The sequence below is a fragment of the Mustela nivalis genome (genome assembly GCF_964662115.1).
Source record: "Mustela nivalis genome assembly, chromosome: 17".
NCBI lineage: Eukaryota > Metazoa > Chordata > Mammalia > Carnivora > Mustelidae > Mustela > Mustela nivalis.
In genome coordinates this window covers 2631514-2655250 of record NC_139036.1, presented here as the reverse complement: position 1 = coordinate 2655250, position 23737 = coordinate 2631514, and the positions used below count along the sequence as shown (strand labels likewise).

Genomic DNA, 23737 nt, shown 5'->3' with positions numbered 1-23737 from the left:
CCTGCTGCCCCCCCCACTCCACGTGCACCCACCAGGTGGCCCGGGGGTCCGGATCCCACGTGCGCTTTGCCAACAGCATCCTGTGTAAACCCCTCCCCGGTCTGAGCCTCAGTTTCCTGGCTTTCGAAGTAAGTGAGCCCAGTGGTGACGAGCCTGGACCGGGCGCCTGCCCAGCCTGGACACAAGGGAAGATGCCTGATAGGTGCGCGTTGGTGGAGAAAGGCAGCCGAGCCACCTGCAGAGAGAAGCGAGTGACCCACGCCTCCTACCAGCAAACCCCAGGGCCTGTTTGTCAGGCTCTGTGCTGGGCTCTGCGCTGGGCCCCAGTGCCTGCCCACAGGAAGCCTCTCCGGGTGTGGGGGGAAGGTGAGGGCATGCTGTAATGCCCGTGGGACTAACTCCCGTCACAAGTCTGTCCACGGAGGTGGCGAGTATAGTCTCCCCCGTGGTGGAGCCACCTTCTTCAGGGCAGAAGGGCACCTGCCATTGGTCTCAAGAGCCGTGGGTGCTCCCGTGGGAGCTCAGGAGTGGCAAGGCTGGGTAAGGGCAATTGCAGCATTTGAATGGGGCCTTGAAGGATGTGTAGGAGTTCACACAGGGGAGAGAACAGGGATAGATGCTGAAGGTTTATAGAGAGGCAGGTGGCAGTGGTTGGGGGTGGAGAGCAAACTGGGGGCCCCACCCCAGGGCTCGTGGACCTGCCTATTTCCTTGCCACCCACACTCTTCCTCTTCCTCTGACTCTGCCACTGTCTTTCCGCTCAAGACGGGCAGAAGGTCGGTTTGGCCTTCCTTCTGCGGCGGGGAGGTGCCACACTCTGGGTCTGGGTGGTGCAGGGGCCCCACGGCTCTGGGAGAATGGGGTCGCCCTCTGGTGGCTGTTTGCAGTGCTTCTGTCCCTGACTCAGGGTCCCACCCACCCGGGTCCCCCAGGGGAGATGGCTCGACACATGTGACCTCTGGAAGCCACAGAACCCGAGACACTCAGACTGGAGGGACCTGGCATGGGATTGCAGTCCCCTCTGGCCCCCGGGATTCCACGTCCTCATCAGCATCCTGCCAGGTGGCCGCAGCATCTGAGTCATGCACAGAATAAGGCCACCAGCGACCGAAGGGAGGGCTGGATGGGGCCATCCGGGCGGAAACAATGCTTCTAGGCCCTGTGATCCGCTCCTTCTAATCTCAGAACGGCTGACGGGGGTGGGGGGGAGTGTAGCTTCCAGGCCCAGAGCTGGAACCAACAGTGGGAACTCCCTTGGAGTGGGTGGCGGCTGAAGGGTGGGGGCCCAGAGCTCAGCGGATGGCAGTTTGAGACCCTGAAACCCAGGGAACCGCAGGCCACCTGCTGTGGGGGGAGGAGAACTGGGTTTGGTCAGATCTGTTTGGAGTGAGCCCCCCTGCCCCCGCCCCAGCCTCAGCAGGCTGCCCAGGTCCTGGAAACAGGGCAGGACAGGGAGGAAACCCTTGTTTTATCCTTGTTCCTTGCCTTCACACAGCTCCTTCCCATCTGGTCCAACACTTCGTCACCCTACGGTTCAAAGTATCAAGTGACATGAAGAAGAAAGAAACAAAAAAACGAGCAGTTCCTATTTTGGACAAGACTCCGGTGTTTTCCCTGAGACGGATCACCATTGTCCATCCCATGACGTGAGTCAGTGATTGGCCAGGGTGTGCTCCACGCGCCCTCGACACTCAGGGGGACTTTTGGGGCGGGGGCTCACCCAGCCTCAAATGCAAACTTGAGTCAGCCTTGGGAGCGGGAGCCTGTGAAGCTGTCCTCCGTGGGAGCTGTGAGGCGGTCGTGTGTCTGCACGGTGACTGAGAGCCATGGGGAATGGGACCCAGTCCCCAGCTCCAAATGGCTCCCAGTCCGACGGGGACAAAGGCAAGGAAGTGGGTTAGTACAGTCAGGACAATTATGGCAGTGATCACAGCAAAGCCCAGAGCTAGGCTCTAGTGTACTTGGGAATTTAGAAGATGCCAGGGGTGGTGGTTCAGATCAGCACGGAAAAGGTGGGCGACTCATTTCATGGTCCTGCCCCGTCATTTCAAAAAACTTCCTAGCTGGACCCCAGTCTCCCAGGAAACACATTCCAGCTACAGCAAAGATGTAACTTTAAGACGTGAAAGTGGAGGGGGCACCTGGGTGGCTCAGTGGGTTAAGCCGCTGCCTTCGGCTCAGGTCATGGTCTCAGGGTCCTGGGATCGAGTCCCACATCGGGCTCTCTGCTCGGCAGGGAGCCTGCTTCCTCCTCTCTCTCTCTGCCTGCCTCTCAGTGTACTTATAATTTCTCTCTGTCAAATAAATAAATAAAATCTTATAAAAAAAAAAAAAAAAGACGTGAAAGTGGAGAGAAGTACCAGAGGCAAATAGAGATACTCTTCTTCTTGAAATCATCATGGGTGGGGAGGGATTTCCTAAGTTTGCCACAAACCCAGGAATCATAAAAGGAGGCATTGATGGGTTTGATGTTAAAGTCCGTGGAGGACGACAGGGTCAGGGGCGCCACTGCGAGGTGGACGTCTGAATGGGGAATGACAGTTGGAATGAAAATGGGACGTGGGCCAGGGTTTCTAATCTGAGAGCATCTCTTACAAGCTAATAAGAAATGAGATGCGGGGCGCCTGGATGGCTCAGTCAGTCAGGCGTCTGACTCTAGGCTTTGGCTCAGGTCACGATCTCAGGGTCCTGGGGTCGAGCCCCGCGTCAGGCTCCCTGCTCAGTGTGGAGCCTGCTGGAGATTCTCTCTCTCTCCCTCTGCCCCTCCCCCTGCTCTCTCTTTCTGTGGGAAAAAAAAAACAAAAAAGAAAAAGAAATATACCCTAAGGAGATGCCTAGACAAGTGGAAAAGGGGCTCGGGGGGTGTTATTTATCATAGTGAGAAGTTAGGAGCGATTTGGCAATCAACCATGTCCTCGTTAAATATGTTATTGTGGTAACCTTGTGCGCTGATTGAAATGGACTTGTAATTCCACACTTATTGTTGTAGAGCAACGACCACAACTTATTTACTGGACGAATAAGGCAGATCATAAAGTCGCATGTATAATGACATTATAAATCATATACTTGAACCTGTCAAGAAAGGCAAACACCTGTATGTTACCGGTGGTTGCCACTGAGTTGATGGGCTTCCTGGAGATTTACACTGTATTCTTTTAATGGTCTGAGGAGATTTGGGTACATTTGTAAATCACAAAAACAAGAACTCGTCTTTAAAGTGCTATGAGAGGGGCATGGAAGCCAGAGCATGTACGGGAACTGGGAGTCCTCCCTCAGCCCCCCCGGGGCAGCTCTGCCATCCCCAACCACAGCCAGGCAGCCCCTCGCCCTCCTGTCCCTACCCCGAGGTCATCGAGGTGGGATCTTCACTGACAGGCAAGGTCAGTGTGGCAGGCAGCAGCCATCTCTTGGAGACGAGGGGGTCCCCACCCACTGTCCCCATTCTTGGAGGTACAGATCCCTTTGAGAGGGCTTGGGGAACCCTCACAGTCCTGTCCTTGCCTCCACATTTCATGGGCCCCCAATTCCCAGGACCCATGAATATGTCACCTTGTTTGGGCAAAGGGACCCAGGTGGGGCCATGGTCATCACCAAGGTCCCCTCTGAGGAGGCAGAGCTATGACCCTAGAAGTGAGTGGTTGGAATGAGGCAAGAAATGGCCATCTGATCGTCCCCGAGAGCCTCCAAGAGGAACAGTCCTGCTGACCTCTTCCGACTCCTGATGGTCAGAGCTATGGCAGCAACAGGAATGGACACCCCTCCAGTACCCCCGGGAGCCCCCCAGCCTGTGGCGCACTTATGCCTAAGCTGGCTCCCGAGGGTTTCTGTCCTTTGCTGCCCAACACAACCCTTTCAGAACAGCAGCAAGTGTCCTGTTGACGGACCAGTGTCCCCTCGCCCCGGTGCTCCTTCTTATTGCCTTCACGGTGCTCCCTGGAACCTTCTAGATGTTAGGTCCCATTGGTGTTGTTTGGTTGAGAGCTGAGGTGGGGGCCGGTGGGAGGAGGAAGGTTTATTTTTAAAGGTCGTGTGCATAGAAAGTTCAGTCTCGGAGGAGCTGTGAACCTGCCCTATCAGCGTTCTCCCCAGGAAACCACCCAGAGCAGTATGGAAACGAGCGATTTGCTCTCCTTTTTTTTTTATTGGAGCGAAACGTACCTCACACAGAGGCTGCCATCTTACTGTTGCAGGCGCTTGGCTCGGGGACACTGGAGCATTCACAGTGTCATGCGGCCGTCACCATCATCTGTCTCCAGAACTCCTCATCATCCCCGGTGGAAACTCTGTCCCCATGAAATGCAAACTCTCCCAGCCCCCAGCAGCGACTTGTTCTTGAAAAAGCCTAAAGCATTTTCGAAACCTCAACAAGCCTACCATTTCCCCCTGGCAAGTGCGTGGATGGCCCGGCCACCAACCTACACTTGTGAGTGTAGCACCCCCCCCCAACCCCATCCAGAAAATCTCAACTTCACCTTCACGGCATGTTCACCAGTCACATGGGCTGCAGCCAGTGGGGACCAGGACGCAGAGCTGAAGTCTCCCTAGGAGCCCACAGGGCACTGGAAGGGGAACCAAGGCACTGCCTGCTGTCCCCACCCCCAAAAAGGGCCCCTTTAGGTTTCCGTGCTGGAGTGCTGTATTTTCTGGGTACAGGGACCTACCCAGTCAGGTGTTCAAAGATAATTTTTATTTATTTATATATTTATTTGATACAGAGAGAGAGACAGAGATCACAAGCAGGCAGAGAGGCAGGCAGAGAGAGGGGGAAGCAGGCTCCCCGCTGAGCAGAGAGCCCGATGTGGGGCTTGATCCCAGGACCCTGAGATCCTGACCTGAGCCGGAAATCAGGAGTTAGGCACCTAACAGACTGAGCTACCTGTTAAAGGTTGTGTTCTTCCCATTAATCGGTGAGGAAACCAAGTTGATGGTTTAACAGGTTTCAAAGGAAGTCCTGTCACAGAGATGAAAAGTACGACATAGGGAATATAGTCAATGATACTGTAACGCAAAAGAAGAAAAAGGAAGAAAAGCCAAACAAACAGACCCACTCACAGAGCAGGAACATTGGAGCGAATGCACAGTCGTGTGCCAGACTGGGTTTTCCACAGAGCCTGGGAGGCAAGGAGGAGAGTCAGGTCTGCCTGTGCAGGCTGGGACATAATTTCCCTGTCTACAGACGAGAATTATTTTCCCGTTGCCGTCAGGTGTCTACACGTCACGGAGAACTGGGACCACAAGACGCAGAGTGGAGGTCCTCTAGGGATGATTTTCCACTGAAACACAACATTTTCTGTACGTGAGAGGAGGCAGGGCTGAGGCGGGGGATCAGAGAAGAGCAGGCGGACGGAGCTTCGGAGAGAGGGCGGGCCTCCAGAGAACTCCAGACTCGCAGGAGGAAGGGCCTCCTGTTTCCGAGAGATGCTGGCGCGAGCCTCTGGGATTCAGCCAAGATCCAGACCTGCGACCTGGGTCCCTGCAGAATTCCGCGGTGAAAGTCAGACGGGAGAGACCCCAGGGCTGACTTCAGGGACAGCCGGGAAGGCGAGGCCACGATGCAACGTTGGACCGTACAGCACCCCCAGGGCGCAGGGCTAGAGTCGAAGGCAAGTCCCTTGGGTCTCCATGGCTGGGAGGCCCTGAATGCCGAGGCAAACGGGCCAGAGCCGGACCCAGGAAAGAGAGGTTACCCCAGTGGGAATCCCGAGGACCCTGTGAGGGAATCCTGCTTGGGGGACATTCTGGGTCCCCCCCCACTGTGCTCTCTGCTCTGGCACCCCCAAAACGTGGGGCGGGGGGAGGAAGCCCTTCAGAACTCACAGAGCTAAAGACAGTCTCAGAGGCTGGGGTCTTGCTGGTGGGGCCCCAGCCGGAATTCTCAGGGAAGTGACCAAGGCTCAGTCCCGCCGGTAGGTGGCGCGCTCACCCCCGCGTGGGGCCGACACAGGGGCAGGCGCCCACCCACCTGGCAGTCTCTGCTGAGAGGTCATCTCGCGGTCAGGCGCCGGTAGGGGGCAGCAGGTGCGACTGAGAGCTGAAAGCCCCCACAGGGAAAGGGGTCCCGGGCAGAGTCCCTCCTTCAGCCCTCACCGCACACCGACCTTTTTCCTCCTACTTTTCACTTCACTTGGTACCGGTTGGAAATTCCAGCCACTAAAAACACCCAGTAACCCAACTTAGAAACAGAAGAGTGGAGCAGATGTTCTTCCAAAGCAGGTAGGCGAATGGCCAAGAAGCCCGTGGAAAGATGCGCGATATCGTTGATCACTGATAGAAAAATGGGAATCAATGGGCAGCAGTGAGGGGCTCAGCCAGCTGAATGTCCAGCTCTTGATTTTGGCTCAGGTCCCGAGTTCAAGCCCTACATCAGGCTCCATGTCTTGTTAAAAAGCAACAAAACAAAACAACCACAGTGAGATACCCTCACACCCATCAGGATGGTTATTATTAAAACTCACCCCCCCCCCAAAAAAAACAGACAATGCCCAGTGTTGAACAAGATGCGAGGAGATTGGAATCCTTGTGTCCTGACCGCGTGGGTACGGACAACGGTGCAGCTGGTCTTGGAAGAATGCAGGGCAGGTCCTGAAAACATTAAAGATAGAACGACCGACCAAGTCATCTAGCAATTATCCTGGTAGGCGTGTCCTCCGAAGAATTGAGGGTAAGATCTCAGAGAGATGTTGATGCCCCTGTGTTCACAGCAGCGTTGTTCAGCCGACAAGCGGGAACAGCCCAAGCGTCCATTGACAGAGGCGCAGGCAAGCAAAATGTGGACTGTCCCGATGGTGGAATATTATTCAGCCTTAAAAAGGAAGAATTCTGACACCTGCTGCAACACGGATGGGCCTTGAGGACGTTATGCTGCATGAAATAAGCCCCGTCACAGGGGGACGATACTGCATGACCCCACGCAGACAGAACCCCACAATCACCACACAGACAGAACCAAACCAAAATACTCGAGACAGATCGCAGAAGCAAACTGTCAAACTTAAAACGAACGAACGTGGCACAAAATCTTCTTGACTTCGGTTCACCATAGGTTTCTCAGCGATGATGTCCAAAGAAGTATCTGTAACAGAAAAACAAGATCAAGGGGCGCCTGCGTGGCTCAGTGGGTTAAAAGCCTCTGCCTTTGGCTCAGGTCATGAACCCAAGGTCCTGGGATCGAGCCCCACATCTGGCTTTCGGCTCAGCAGGGAGCCTGCTTCGCCCTTTCTCTCTGCCTGTTTCTCTGCCTACTTGTGATCTCTGTCAAATAAATAAATAAATTAATTTAAATAAATAAATAAATAAATAAATAAGAAAAACAAGATCAAAACATTGGACGTCACTGAGATGAGAATTTCTCTTCTGAGGATGCTATTAAGAGAGTTGAAACGATGAGCCACAGGCTGGACGAGGGTACCGGAAGGTCGTGTATCGGATGAAGCCTTGTGTGCAGCGCGTCTGAAGACTTCACAGTAGGAAATCAATTCAATTCAAGACGGGGAAAACATTGACCTCCTATCACCTGGCAAACACGCCCATGAAAGCCCCCTGCCACCCTTAGGGGCTGGAGGGCCGAGAACCGGGTGCTCCGGGAGGGAGCCATGCACCGGTCAGGGTGGCTGGAAGGAGGGAGCCCGGCTGTCTACGCGCTGGCTGGGACATGGGGGACCGGGCCCTCTCATGTCCCACTGGTGGGACAGAGCCAGTGCTCTGGGAAACAGCATGGTAGTTTCTGAAAAGTGAAGCCTGCGCTTGCCGTGACCGCCCACAGGTCCCCTGGGTGTCCGCGAGGAAAGTGTGGAGGCTCTCCTGAGCCTCGTGCACCGGCGTGCAGGGCGGCTTGTCAGGGTCAAAAACCCGGAGGCACCGAAACGTTTGCAGCAAGCATGTGGACAAGCAAACTAGCCCGTTCAGTGGCGGAAAAGGATTAAACTTGGCAGTGGAAGGAGAGCTGGGGATGTGCCCCGCAGGGGGGACACGCAGGGCAGTTGCGCCGGGTGGTGGAAGCCAGGCGAGGGGGTAGCCTGTGAGCTCATCCACGCGTGACCCCCCCCACACCGACTGCAGACTGACCTGCACGGATGGGGCGTGTGTCGGTGTTTGTGGCTGTGGGGGGCAGGAGGGAGAGAAGTGGGGAGAGGGGGTGACCAAGGGCCCAGGGAACTTTCGGGGTGATGGGTGGGCTTGTCACTTTGACTGTGGTGTTGGTTTCTGTATACCTCGGTGTCGAGGCTTACCATGTTGTACACTTGAAAGACGTGCAGTTTATTTATGTTGATAATGCACGGTAAAGCTTTTTGATTTTATTATTTTATTTTACTTTTACTTTATTTTATATTTTATTATATCGTTTTATTTTACATTGCTTTTACTTTATTTTATTGTTTTTTATTTTTTAAAAGGTGAGTCTGGCAGGGAAGGCTGGGTGTCTGAACGGGAGACTCTGAACGAAGGCTGGGGGGTGGGGATGAGCCGGGCGGGGGGCGAGGGCAGCACCACCAAGAGGGGGCAAAGCCAGGTCAGGGACCCTGCGATGGCCCGCCAGGGGCTAGGGATGAGATCTAGAGGAAAGGGAGGAAAGGCAGCTGGACCACGGACCACGGAGTTACTGCCGGCTCCCGGGAAGCAATTCGATGAATCAGGTGGCGCAAGGAGGGCCCTGGGGCGTGAAAGTAAAGTGCTCTGGCCCGTCTGCTTCCTCCTGTTTTCTCCCTGTGTGTGGGGTCCTGTGGCCGCAGCCCGCGGGAGAGCCCCTGTCCCCAGCGGCTCACCGGCAGGAAGGGGCTCAGACCGGGCCCCAGCCCAGCTGCCGGGGCAGGAGGGTCCGGCCAGCTGAGCTACCCTCTCTGCTCGTTCCTGGGCACCCCCTTTCTCCACACAGGCCCGGCACTGATCTCTAAGGTCACGTTCTTCCTGGGGTCCGACCTCTCCTCCCTAGCTTTAATGGAAGCCATACACTTTTGTCCCGGCCCCGAGACTGGCTTCCAGGAGCCTCGTGCCCACTTTTCTGCCCACTTCCTCACGGCCCTGGTCCCCCCTCACTCACTCCCGAAATGCCACAGCTGCCACTGTGCCCTGATTCATGGGTGGCCCAGTCAGATGACTGAAACCTAAATATATCCTGGCTGGCCGGCCGGCCGGCTTCCTGTGTGTGCTCAGGGCCAGAGCCGGAGACATGTGCCTCCCCTGGGCCCGCAAGAGGCCACTCGGGGAACAAGTCCCACCCCGAGGACTGAGGGGAAGAGAAGGTGTGTGTGTGGTCCGGTGAAAGGGGGGACCAAACCCCAAGCCAGAGACAAGGATGAGTGCTGGACACGGGGACTAGCATCCCTAAAGGGTGCGTTCCCGCTGGACGTGTCTCCCCCAAGGGGAGCTCTGCAGGGAACCTTCCACCGGCTTCTGAACGCCAGCCGGCTGTGGCTGGAGGACCCGGCCACGCCCAATCCCTCACTCTCGCCCCTTCACTCATTCAGGCAGCAAGGATCTGCCGAGGCATCTTCAGCAGAGCTCTGGCTGCAGACCAGGGAGTGGAGACCGGAGCATGCATCAGAGGGTCCGAACATGATGGTGAGTTCTGGGGAGGGGGTTGGGGGTGGGGGGGTCTATCCCTGTGGTCCCTCACTGCCACCTGCCGCCCGCCACGGACTCGGGACATTTTGATCTCTTCTGTCCTGCCAGCTTCCACCTGATCTGAGCGAAGTAGGGAGAACCTCTAGTTCCGGAGTAACTGCATCACGGGGATGTGGCATCAACAGGAGGCACGAGGTCAGGGATTCTGTGAGACCTGCGACAGGTGGTGATCATCTCCGGATGGATGAGCAAGCCGACTTGCTATGTCGGGCTCCGCTGACTGTGGGATGAGGCTAAATAGGAGGTCAGGGATGGGGGTGGAGGAACCAGCCGGGAGGTGTCCCCCCGACCTCTCACCCCCCCGGAGAAGGGACGCTTGCAGGGGACCTTGAGACATGCATAGGGCAGGATTTGATCTGCCGGGCAGCCCCGGCCCAAGGATTATCCTTCTCACTTATTTTTTTTATTTTAAAGATTTTATTTATTTATTAGAGAGAGTGAGTGAGAGAGAGAGCATGAGAGCGGGGTAAGAGGCAGAGGGGGAAGCAGGCTCCCCGCTGAGCAGAGAGGCCGATGCAGGTCTCGATCCCAGGATCCTGAGACCATGATTTGAGCCAAAGGCAGATGCTTAACAGCTGAGCCCCCCAGGCACCCCTCCTCCTCACTTTAGTGGTGGGGAAATGGATACTCCTACATCAGGTGTGTTCCAACAACTACGTTTCCTGCACATGCTCTGGGCCAGACGTTGTGCTGGTGGATTCAGAATTGTCCTGGATTCATTAAGAAATTTGCTCTCACCGCCTGATCTGCCCATTTTTGCTGATTCTGCCATGAACGACAAGATATTTTGGGGGCACCTGGCTGGTTCAGTTCCAAGAGCGTGCGTGGGACTCTTGATCTCAGGATCGTGAGTTCGAGCCCCATGTTGGGCATGGAGATATGTATATGAACAAACAAATGAATAAATAAATAAATAAATAAATAGGGTAGATAGAAGGATGGATTGGATGGATGGATGGATGGATGGGTGATGGGTGATGGGTGGATAGATACATGACATGAGCCTTGGTGGGCCTTGGTGACTTAGCCAAGGTAACCCACCAAGTGAAGGCAGACCTAAATCTCACACTTAGTTTCCCTCTGGCCTCTGCCCTGTCACTAGACAGAAGGTTACTTGGAGCCCAGCAAGGACAGTCACATTGCCCTGGGGCAGAAATGCACTCTGGAAGGAAGCCAGCCCACAGAAGAACCTGGCATTCGCTCTCCTCTGTGGGTGCTCCTCTCTGGTTTCTCCATTTGCAATGCTGTCCCGCCCTCGCCTTGCGGACTGCACTCATCGTTTAAGACGGAGCTCAGCAGAGTTAAGTGACAAGATACGACAGGAATTTATGAAGATTAGGAGCCATACAGAAATTATTTACCAGCTGGACTTTATATGACAAACCAAAATCTTCCCTACTGGGATAGATACTAGAAGTGAGAAGATTAGCACGAGTCTGGGAGAAGATATTTGTAACCCATGTAACAAAGGGAGAAGATATTTGTAACCCATGTAACAAAGGGAGAAGATATTTGTAACCCATGTAACAAAGGGAGAAGATATTTGTAACCCATGTAGCAAAGGGAGAAGATATTTGTAACCCATGTAACAAAGGATTGCTCTCTGTAATCCGTGAAGGGCTCCTGCAAGTGAATGAAAAGAAGATACACCAGTTAAAGAAACTCAGGCCAAACGGATCAACGACTGTGGTACATCCATTCAGTGGGATATTACCCAGGGACAAAGACAGATAAAAAGAAATGATCAGACAAGTAACTTAGAAGTAAAGCGGTAGTCAGAGAAATGCAAAGTAAAACTTTGTATCATTTCTCACCTATCAGATTGCCAAGGAACATGCAGTGTTAACCAGTGCATAGCGAAGTGGGTACTTTTTACACACTTTTGATGGGGTGTAGACTGGCAAGATCATTTTGGAGACACTTTTGGCAAAGATGTGTTTAAGTCTACCACCACTTCATAAATTCAGCTTAGTTAAGGGGATGAAGTTTGTTGAGATACATGGGCTGAAGCCGTACTATGAAACTCCTGTCAATGCATCATTGGTTTGAGTGAAGAAGTCAAGTATTAATCAGTAGGGTAATATATAGTTTGTTTATACAGTAAAATAAAATACTGCAAAAATGAATTAGGCCCATAAGTACTAAGATGAAAACAGTTAGGTGGCTCAGCAGGTTAAAGCCTCTGCCTTCAGCACAGGTCATGATCCCAGGGTCCTGGGATCGAGTCCCGTATCGGGCTCTCGGCTCAGTGGGGAGCCTGCTTCCCCCTCCCTCTGCCCTTCCCCTCGATTGTGCCCTATTGCTTGCTTTCTCTCTCTTGAATAAAATTATATAATAAATTACATAATAAGTATAACATTCTAAAAAAATAAAAATGTTAAATTAAAAAGTAATTTTCTGTGTAGTGTGTAAAGCATGTACCCATTTCTCTGCAAGCAATGGTTTTAGAACATCCTTACCATTCTTAGCCATTCATTTTTATGGTATTTTAATCTTTTACCAAAATGAACACTATTGTATAAGTGAGAAAAGTTATTTTACAAAGCTTCAGTGCTTTTTAAATACTTTCTCTTAGGGTGTCTGGGTGGCTCAGTGGGTTAAAGCCTTCGGCTCAGGTCATGATCTCAGGGTCCTGGGATCGAGCCCCGCTTCGGGGTCTCTATTCAGTGGCGTGTCCGCTCCTCTCTCTGCCTCTGCTTCTCCCCCTGCTTGTCCTCTCTCTCTCTCTCAAATAAATAAAATCCTTAAAAACATTTTTTAAACAAAAATTTATTATTAAATTTAATCTAAGATCCATCCCCGTCGACCAAGTGATTTACATTATGTAAATGTAAATGCAGGAAAGTATCATTACTTCTCTCGAAGACCTTAAGTTACTACAAAAAGCAAACTCGGCAAAATCTAGTAGCCGGGAGTACCCTGGGAAGGGTTTGGACTAGCGGCCCTCGCGAATTAGCTGTGTGACTTCAAACTCAAAACCAACCTTCACATTCTTGAAGGCTGGCATTCCTCATTTGCAAAGTGAAGACAGACCAAAAAAACCAAAAAAACAAAACAAAACAAAACAAAAAAAACCAAGACCCAAAAAACCAAAACCTGTTGTAGGGGCTCTGAGAAGCTGAAGTGGGATTGTTGAGGGCAGAGGGAGAGAATGTCCCGCAGACCCTGCCGTGAGGGGGAGTCCCACGCGGGGTTTGATCGCACAACCCTGAGAGCATGACCGGAGCAGACATCAAGAGTCAGACACTCAACCTACTGAGCCACCTGGGTGCCCCTCACTTCTGCGACTTAATGATGATCTGAGGGTTCTAGCCAGGGCAAAGAGACAGCAAGGAAGGAGGGAGGGAAGGTACATTGCTAGTAATGTAGACTCAAAATTACAAGATTCAAAACTTTAATCCAGCCTTATTTAAAATCAAACGTTACTATTGGCCACAAGAGTATTGATGAGAAGGCTGGAAAGGAGACACATTTGGCCCAAGTTCAAGCGGTGTTGTCCTGGCTATTGTCCTCTGAGCTAGAGAAGGAAGGAGAAGTCCGTGGTTTTGGAGAGCAGCCCGCTGTGACCAGAGATCTCATTTAGGATTAAACCTTACACACTTGCTTCCTTTGCATCGGGACGGCAGTTTCTCCCGGTGTGTTTACTGGCATTGAAGGACAAGGACCCGGAGAGGCCCCATGAGATACCTGTCTGTTAGAGCACAAGAGCTGTTTTGTTCCTGTTTAATCTCACGGGAATGTAACCTTTAACCACAGGGCTTGGGGTAACCAGAAAACCTGTAAAGTGTAATTACTAGCACAGACCGTATTTGTTCATTTAGGCTGCAAAGTACACTAGTTCTGGGAACCCGAACGTGCTCACGTCATCTGTAAGGGAACCCGGTGGTTTTACAATAGCTGACGTGCCATTTTATAAATGACGTCACATGCGCTGTGTAGACATCGGTTGACTCAAAGGATTCCTGGCCGAGCTGGAGACCCAGGTTGACCGTCCCAGGCCAAGACCCACAACCAAAGGTTTGGCACAGAAGCGGCCTGAGGGGACATCTTTGCTGCCAGAGGCTGCAGGGACCTTGCTCCCTGCTCACGGGAGGACAGCACTGGCCTTGCTGCCACGGCTGATGCCACCTCCGTGTCTTCCGTGGCTCCTGCCCAGAACCGAAGTCAGTGTGTTTAGTGGCTGGGCGGGACTAGGTGCTCTGTCCTGTCTGCAAGGGACCCCGTGAAGACGAGTGTCTGGGGTAGGAGGAGGGCTGTGCCCTCACTGAGACCGTGACGGTGGGGAAGGGGCTCCGCGCTAGGAAACGGAGGAGAGGGCGTGGGTTCTGAGTGGTCCATAAAAATTAGAGAAGTCAAGGCCGCTGGTGGGCCCCCACTGCCGTCTCACTCTGTGCCTGCACCCAGACAGCACGATGCTGTGGGACATCACGGGCTCCCTGTGTTGATTGAACTCACTTCCCGTTTACTGCATCCGCTGAGCCGGCGACACGGCCCGAGTGTGACCATTCATCACCCTCCGAGCAAATTCGTGTTTCTACCTTCTGAGGTTCACCTTCTGAATTTCTCTCTCCAGCGTCTCCCCCTCGGCCCAGTGGCTGTGCTCCCTGCAGAGACGGTCGCATCCAGAGGTTCCCCAGCCCCTCTGTCTCCCCAGGATGCTCCGGTTGCCACGGCCTCTCAGCCACTCGGGGGTCACCCCTGCACTGTCCTGTCTTCCGTGGGCTGCGCGGTCCTTCCTGTGGTTGTGGAGCTGCGTCTGCCCTTCACCTTCAGAAACACAAACGGACAAGAAGATGCTCCACGCCCCCTCCCCTGCCGACTCTGTCTCCCACTTCTGTCCCCTTCCCCAAACAAAGCTCATCCTTACAATCATCTCTTCCTGCATTCCTCCTCCTCGACTCCAGCTTTACCGCAAGCCATTTAGGCTCTTGTTCTCACCGTTTTTCCAAGGCCACTGAAGCCCTCAGTCTTGCTGAAGCCAATGTTTGTTGCGTGTCCTGGTGGCCTCTCATTGGACTTCCCCGCAGCCCTTCGTGCTGTGAAAACACTTTCTTCTCGAGCTTCCTGCACCGCATACTCCCGGGCTTTTCTCAACCTGTTTTGCTTCCCCAGGACTCTGTCCTGACAGCCTTCTCTCCTCCATGACCTTTCCTCCCTCCGTGATTTCCAGCCTCCGTGTCCAATTTTTTTTCTCTGTGACCTTTATTTATATTTCTCCTTGACTGACTGAAAAGTTTCAAGATTACCAAAAAGTTGGATGAATAGTAACTATGAACACCCCTGGGGTCTTCCGTGAAATCCATCAGCCTCTAGCATTTTGCCAACATTTGTACTTTCTGTCTGTCTGTCTGTCTGTCTGTCTCTTCCTCACCCATCTTCCCACCCCTACCCACCATTTTTTGTTGGACCATTTGGAAGCAAGTTTCAATCATCATGATACTTCTCCCTTAAGTATTTTAGTGTGTATGTCCTAAGACTGGAATAAGGATTTTCCATCTAAGAAAATTAATAATTAGGATCATTTAATATACAGTGTATATTCAAACTTCCCCAAATCCCCAAATCTCTACAACTTTTATAGATGTTTTTCTCTTACTTTTAAAAAAGATTTTATTTGGGATGCCTGGGTGGCTCAGTGGGTTAAAGCCTCTGCCTTTGGCTCAGGTCGTGATTCCAGGGTCCTAGGATCGAGCCCTGCATCAGGCTCTCTGCTCAGCAGGGAGCCTGCTTCCTTCTCTCTCTCTGCCTGCCTCTCTGTCTACTTGTGATCTGTCTCTCTGTCAAATAAATAAATAAAATCTTTAAAAAAATATTTTTTTTAAAAAAAGATTTGATTTATTTGAGAGAGAGAGAGAGACCATGAGCAGGAGGAGGGGCAAAGGGAGAGGGAGAAGCAGACTCCCCAGTGGGTAGGTAGCTAGATGCAGGGTTTGATCCCAGGACCCTGAGATCATGACCCGAGCCGAAACCAAGAGTCAGATGCTTAACTGACTGAGCCACCCAGGTGCCTCTGTGTGTGATTTTGGGATATAGAATTTTACGCACATTGCATGCAGTGTATGTGTATACACAAACTTGCTTTTTTACTTGATTATATAGCAGCCATATCTCCAGGTCAAAAAATAGAATAAAATCACAATTTCCATGGAATTTACTACTCCATGGTAAGAATGTATTTCTTTTTTTCTTAAGTTTGTTTGTTTGTTTACTATTTGTTTACTATTTGTTTACTATTTGAGCTCGCCATGGGGCTCGAGCTCATGATTCCAGGTCAAGAGTCCCAAGTATGCTTTTCTGACGGAGCCAGCCAGGTCTCCTGAATGTATTTCATGCAATAAAAATATCCCTATTGATAACCACTGAAGTCGTTTGCTGTTTGCCCCGTACCGTAAACAATGCACAACAAACTTCCTTGTTCTGGTGGGGTGCCGGGTGGCTCAGTCCATTACGAGGGTCCTGGAATCGAGTCCTGAACCAGGCTCCACACTCAGCTGGGAGTCTGCTTCTCCCTCTGCCCCTCCCCCCACCAACTTGTGCACACTCTCTCTCAAATAAGTAAATAAATAAAACTTTTAAAAACCCCGTTTACTTCTACTGGTGCTTGCAAAGACGTCTTTTACGATATATTTTTGTTGTAAAAGATTTCCAGCAGTGGGATTGCTGTTGCTAGGTGTGCACGTACTTAAACTATTTTTTTTTTTTGAGAAACGCAATGGTTTTTATTACTTGTTACTGGTAGAAATAGACCGATTTCTTTTAAAATTTATTTATTTATTTGACAGAGAGAGATGACAAACAGGCAGAGAGACAGGCAGAGAGAGAGGAGGAAGCAGGCTCCCTGCTAAGCAAAGAGCCCGATGAGGGGCTCGATCCCAGGACCCTGGGATCATGACCTGAGCTGAAGGCAGAGGCTTAACCCACTGAGTCACCCAGGTGCCCCCGATTTTTTTTTTTGTACTTAAACTTTTAATACATACAGTAAGATCCTTGCACGAAAAGTTATTTTATTTCACATGCACCCGGTGAGTGTGAGAGAGCTCATTTCTCCGTACTCTCACCAGCATGGCTTCTTCCAGCTTTGTAGATGACCGCAGGTCTGGTGGGAGGAGAGTGTATTTACCTGCCCCGCCCCCCAGAATCTGAGCCCCTTCCCATTCACTCAGTGACCATGTGTATTTCCCACAGCCGCACCTTGCGTTCTACCCTCGCCTCTTTAATTCCCTGTGATACTGCTGGTCTTTCTGTTGTCAGTTGCTAGGAGAGGAATGGATACGATAACATTAAGTCTTTGTGTATCATTTATATTGCTAGTGTATGTCTGAGCTCTTTGCCACATGTTCTGGATAATATATTTTGTAACTGGTTTCAGAAAGGATGACACCAACTTGGATACCAGCTTGGAATGAATGCTTTTCCTAGTTCATTCAGACATTCTTCACACGTGGATAAGTGGCTTTTGTATTATGCAGGTACTATGTTTCCTCCACTGGGATAGGAGTGAATTATAACGTCCCTGCCCACCACCTTCCCTACCCAACCCATCCCTCCCTTGTCCCTTACACACCTAATCCTAAATGTGCAGAAGCATCTGGTACCTATTCGTGCAGTCGAAAATTTTAAAGTTTCAGTGTATGATCTATAAAAATAAAGTTGGGGCACTTGGGTGGCACAGTCTTGGTTAAGCAGCCAGCTTTTGGTTTCAGCTCAGATCGTGATCTCAGGGTCAGGAGATCAAGCCCCACATCAGGCTCCACGGTCAGATTCTCTCTCCCTCTCTCTCTGCCCCTCCTGCTTGGGATCTCTCCCTCAAATACATGAAATTAAGAGGAAAATAAAGTGACCCTGTCAGGGCCAAATGGCTGGAATTATTTTTATATCAGATCCAGAAGATATTTGGGATGGTCCAAATTAAAACACAGATACTCAAACCCACCAGGAGTGGTCACAGAGGTTCGTACCTGAGCGACTGCCTTAGGTGTTAGAAGCAGGTGTTCTCTCTGGTTGCTCCAACCACTGATTGCTTCTTTTTTGAAAATCTGCCTTTTATTTTTTATTTTAGTTCTGGTGTAGTTAACACATAATGTTATCTTAGTTTCAGGTGTACAACATAGGGATTCAACACCTGCGTATATTACCCAGTGCTCATGGCGGCAAGTGTCCTCCTGAATTCCCACCCCTGTGTCCCCCATCCCCTCACCCGCCTCCACTTTGGTGACCATCACTTTCTTCTCTACGGTGAAGAGTCTCTTTCTTGGTTTGTCTCTGTTTCTTTAGGCATTTGTTTTGTTTCTTAACCTCCACATAGGAGTGAGATCATACGGGACGGGTCTTTCTCTGGCTCACTCGTTTCACGCAGCATTACACCTTCTGGTTTCATCCATGCCATTGCGAGACTTTGAACTTACTTGGTCTTAGTCTTCTTTGCTTTCTGGCACAAAATATGTTTCAGGCTCACCTTCCCTTTTCCCTGCCCCTGCCTGGGATCATCTATGTCTCCAAATATTCCTCCTCCTCCTTTTTTTTTTTTTAGTGGAGCATGGTATTTGGATGAACTGGGTGCCAGATGTGTTCACTGCATCTGGGTGCTTCTAAGCCCTTCCAGTAGATGGAGCAAAAATCATGAGCTCTTAAAAAAATACACATTTTTAGAGATCATACGCTGATATTAACACGACCAATTCACCTTCAACAGATACCGCTGCGCCTTCATCCTTCTGAACTTGTGCCTTCCTTCTGCTGCCGTAAGAATCCTAGCTCTCGGCAAAATCAACATACTTGTGCATTTGCTCTATCCTACACTATACCTGAAATAGTTTGAGAATTACTCTCTGTATTATGACTTTTATTACACTCTGATCTATCCTGTATCCTGGGAAAAAATAAATACGGACAGAAGCCCTTCTAGAGGCCAAGTAAAAGTCTCTGGAAATCTCCTCCATAAAAGCAACAGAAACACTGGCAAAAATGGTCAAAATCAACTGTTTTAGAACTCTAGAAATTCACCCAAGTCTTGCTAAAACCTGAGAAGGACTTACTGACGAGAAACAGTGGAAACTAGGCAGAAACAGAACGATATCTGGCATTTTAGCTTACTCCTTTCTCATCCCTCCTCTCCTTCTCTCTGCAGTAGACTTGGAACTAGAGTACGTGTGAAAACCACCAGCCTAGAAGTTGCCAGAGGGGCCAGAATAGGTTTGAACTTCCCCCCAACACAGAAAACCTTCACCATTTATCTGTCTGGCAGCTCCTTAAAAATCTCCACTCTCAAGGGCTCGTTTTTATTTGAACTGACTCAGAGCTTACCCTGTGCCAACAGCCCTATCCCCAGGACATTTGTTGGGGAAAAAAAAAAAAAAACCCAACCAGTTGCAATTGGTTAACATCATAGCTCTCTGAGGCGGTAATGCCAGTTGGAGGCAACAAGAGGCCAACCTAAGAACTTGAAAGGAAAAGCTTGGAAATGAGACGTCCGCAGAGGGCTTTGATGATCTCTGACTTACTCTGGGACTTTGAAAGACACCTGCATGTGCAGGGCTGGGGACATGTCTACGAAATGCCCGAGAGGCCCCAGTGTCTACTTGTGACCCACCTTGAGGCCCTGAGCAAGCAGGAAATGAAGGGTAAGGCAGAGTTGTAGGCATGCACTGGAGCATCGGAATCCTGACAGGACACACGCGCGTGTGCACACACACACACACATACACAAACCTCTTGTGAATCTGCTTCACAAGGCATTTAAGGAAATCTCTGTCTAATTATCAGCCTTCGGCTAAACTAATTGGATAGAGACTTCCCCACTGCACGTTCAAGAAATACAGACTTTGCAGAATGAGTCTGGAAGAGTCATTACACCAACCGACAACAATAGCATCACAGACAGACAACAAATCCTGGGAGGGGGAATCTAATTTTCAGATACATCATATTATTTAAATGTCCAGTTTCAAAAAGTAAAACAAAATAAAATAAAAGGTCCAGTTTCCAAGAAAGACAATTATGATTCATAATGAGACATTTTTCATGTCTGGACATGAAACAATGTCTGCACATACACAGAAAAAGCAGTCAATTTTTTAAAAAAATATTTAATTTATTTTTTGACAGAGAGAGAGAGAGAGCACAAGCCGGGGGAGTGGTAGGTAGAGAGAGAAGCAAGCTCCGTGCTAAGCAAGGATCCAGGTGTGGGGCTCGATCCCAGGATCTGGGGATCATGACCTAAACCAAAGGCAGATGCTGAATGGACTGAGCCCCCCAGGTACCCCACAAAAGCAGTCAAGTGAGGCTGTTGCTGAGGAAGTTGGATTTAATTTACTAGATAAAGCCTTAGAATCAACTTTTATAGATATACTCAGAGAACTAAAGGAAGGCATCACTAAAGAACTAAATTATAGTAGGAGAATTTCAATAAAGATGTGGAAATTATGCACAGGGACCAAATACAAAGTCAGGCATTGAAAAGTATAGCAACGGAAATGAAACAATCATGAAAGGTGGCAGGGAGATTTGAACTGGCAGAAGAAAGAATCAGCAAACTTGAAAATAGGTCATTTGAGATCATGCAGTCTGAAAAACAGAAAGAAAAAATAATGAAAAGTGAACAGGGTCTAAGACTCTAGTGGGACACACACATCAGGAGGAGAAGAGAGAGAAAGAGAATGTTTAAAGAAATAATGCCAGACAATTTCCCAAATTTGACGAAAAACATTAATTTGTACATCCAGAAAGCTCAGCTAACTCCGAGTGTGGTGGACTCCAATGATGCCTACCCCGGCACACAGGACTGTTGAAAACTAAAGCTGAAGAGCGATTCCCAAAAGTAGGAGATGAAAAATGACTTATCACATACAAGAAATCCTCAACACTAACAGCTGGCATATCATCAGAAATGCTGGAGGCCAGAACACAGTGGAATGATATATTGGAAGTGCTGAGGGGTGCCCGGGGCGGGGGGGACTCAGTCATTAAGCCTCTGCCTTTGGCTCAGGTCGTGATCCCAGGGTGGGATCCAGCCCTGCATTGGACTCTCTGCTCAGTGGGGAGCCTGCTTCTCCCTATACCCCTCCCCTTGCTTGTGTTTCTTCACTCGCTGCCTCTCTCTGTGTCAAATAAATAAATAAAATCTTTTAAAAAAAAAAGGTGCTGAAGGACAAAGACCGTCAGCTTAAAAATTCCATATCAGCAAAACAATCACACAAAAATGAAGGAGAAATTAAGATACTCTCAGATATACAAAATCTAAAAAATTTGCTGCTAGCATATCTTCCCTGCAAACAATACTAAAGGGAATCCTTCATACCAAAATGCAAATACATAGACAGTAATTCAAATCCACATGGAGAAATAAAGAATAACAATAAAGGTAACTACATAGATATAAGACAGCAAACTTTCACTCTTTTTATTTGTAACTTTTTTATACTGTTGGAATTAACAGGCAAGTGTATAAAACAATAATTTTAAAGTGTTTATATATGTGTTTATAGATGTATTAATTTCCTCATATTTTATCAGTAATTACATTAAATGTAAATGTATTAAATAGTCCAACCAAAAGGCCAAGATTGGCAATGGATTAAAAAAATCATTAAGTACATGCTGTTTCAAGTACCATTTAAATTCAAAGATGTTAAAGGAATGGAACAGATAATCCCTACAAATAGTCTTCAAATGAGAAGTAGAATAATGGCACTAAAACCATATAAAATGAACTTTAAAGCAAAAATTGCCCCTTGCAACAAAGAAGAACATTTTATAATAATAAAAAGGTTAACCCTTTGTAATTATAAATATGTAAGGGCCTAATAAAAGAGCCCCAATGAAGCACAAAGTGACAGAATTAAAGGAAGATATAGACAATTCAACAACAATAGTTGGCTTCAATACCCCATTTTCAGTAATCAGTGAAGCAGCTAGAAAGGTCAACAAGGAAATGCATGACTTGGACAACACGATAAGCCAATTAGACCTAACACCACCCAACAAGAGCAAAAAACACATTCTTTTCCAGGGCTCATAGAATATTTTCTAAGTTGTAACATTGTGTTAGGCTATAACATTGTGTTAGGCCATAAAATAAGCCTCAGTGAGTTTAAAAGGATCGGAATCGTATAAAGTATGTTCTCCAGCCACAGTGGAATGAAATTAGAATTTAGTAGCATAAGGATATTTAGGAAATTCACAAGTATGTGGAAATTAACACATTTCTAAATAACCAATGGGTTGAAAAATCACAAGGGAAATTAGAAATTACTTTGAAATGAAAACACAATCAGAATTATCAGATTATTATTAATTATCAATTAACATTATCAGAATTAATGGGTTATGGATACAGGAGTGATTAGAGGAATATTATGGCTGTAGGTGCATATATTAAAAAGAAGATATACTTTAAGCCAATAACAAAAAATCATATATTAGGAAACTAGAAAAAGAAGAGTGAATGAAACCTGAAATAGCCTGCAGAATGAAAATGGTAAAGATTAGAGTAAAAATAAATGAAACAGAGAATGGAAAAACAATAGAGAAAAATCAACAGAACCAAAGTTGGTTCTTTGAAAAGATCAGCAAAATTGACAAACCTTTCATGAGATTAGGAACTATAAATAGGGAACATTACTACCAACCTTATAGAAATGTTAGGATAATAAGAAAATATTATGAGCAATTGTTTGCCAATAAGTTAGATAAATGAAATGGACAAAGTCCTAGAAAGAAACTGCTGAAACTGACTCATGAAGAAATAGAAAATATAAATAGATCTATAGCAAATAATGAGATTTAGTTATTAATAAGAAAAAACTACTTAGAAAGAAAAGCTTAGGACCAGATAGCTCCACCGGTAAATTCTATTAAATGTTTAAAGAAGAATTAATACCAATACTTCACAAACTCTTAAAAGAAGTATGAGAGGACACATCTCCAATCATTCTCTAAGGCTAGTATTATCCTGATACCAAAACCAAAAAAGACACCACAAAAAAGAAAACTACAGACCAGTATTTCTTACGAATACAGATGCAAAAATCCTCAACAAAGTACTAGCAAAGCAAAGTCAGCAAAACATAAAATGTGGGATTTATTCCAGGAATGGAAGACTAGCCAAACACCTGAAAATCAATTAGTATTATACACCATATCGATTTAGATAAAAGGAAAGAATAGGATCATCTCAATAGACACAGAAAGATCATTCGATGAAGTCCAACACCCTCTCTCATTGGGGGAAAAAAAAAACTAAGTAAAGTAGGAGTACAATTCCTCAACCTGATAAAGGATATCTATGAAAACCTGTATTTTTGTGATATATGTAGGAGCCCCTGAGGTTAGTGGTGTCTGGTGCATGTGAGATACTGTGTTTAGTGGTGTGTGATGTATGTTTTACCACATGAAACACTGTGTTTAGTCACACATGGTGTGTGCTACTGTGTTTAGTGGTACATCTGTGAGGCAAGTGGTGGATAGTGTCTGTGTATTGTGATATACATGTGAGATACTGTGTTTAGTGCTCACAGTGCATGTTTGTTCTTAAGTGATATGTGTTTAAGACACTATGTCTGGTGGTATATGGTGGGTGTGATACTTTGTAAAATAATGAAAGCTTGCCTTCTAAATCAAGAGCGATACAGAGATTTGCACTCTCATCACTTCTATTCAAGATCAGACTGGAACATCTATCCAGGGCAATTAGGCAAGATTGGAAAGAAAATAGTACAATTATATGCTCAGACGACATGATTGTACATATAGAAAATCCTAAGAAAATCCACTAAAAAACCATTAGAACTAATAAATGAGTTCATCAAGGGTGCAGGATACAAAACTAATGTACAAAAATCAGTTATATTTCTATACACTAGCTGCAAAAAAAAATCTACAAATGAAATTAAGAAATCAATTCCATGTACAATGGTTCAAAAACTATGAAATGCCTAGGGATACATTTAACAAAAGAAGAGCAAAATTTATACTCCAAAAACTAGAAAACATCACTGCAAGAACTTTAAGATAGAAATAAATGGAAAAACATACCATATTCATGGATTGGAAGATTTTATATTGTTAAGAAGGCAGCATTCTCAAAAGGGTCTGTAGAAGCAACATGATGTCATTT

General features: G+C 48.1%; 1 protein-coding gene across 2 annotated transcripts in view; it reads left to right on the top strand.

The window, feature by feature from the left end:
* Positions 1-23737, top strand: part of RABEP1 (rabaptin, RAB GTPase binding effector protein 1) — a 184243-nt gene that overhangs the window by 57306 nt on the left and 103200 nt on the right. For both annotated transcript variants that reach the window (XM_082707826.1, XM_082707825.1), the window contains exon 4: positions 9468-9561. In XM_082707826.1, the coding sequence (XP_082563952.1) occupies positions 9468-9561 (94 nt within the window). The remainder of the gene's footprint in view (positions 1-9467; positions 9562-23737) is intronic.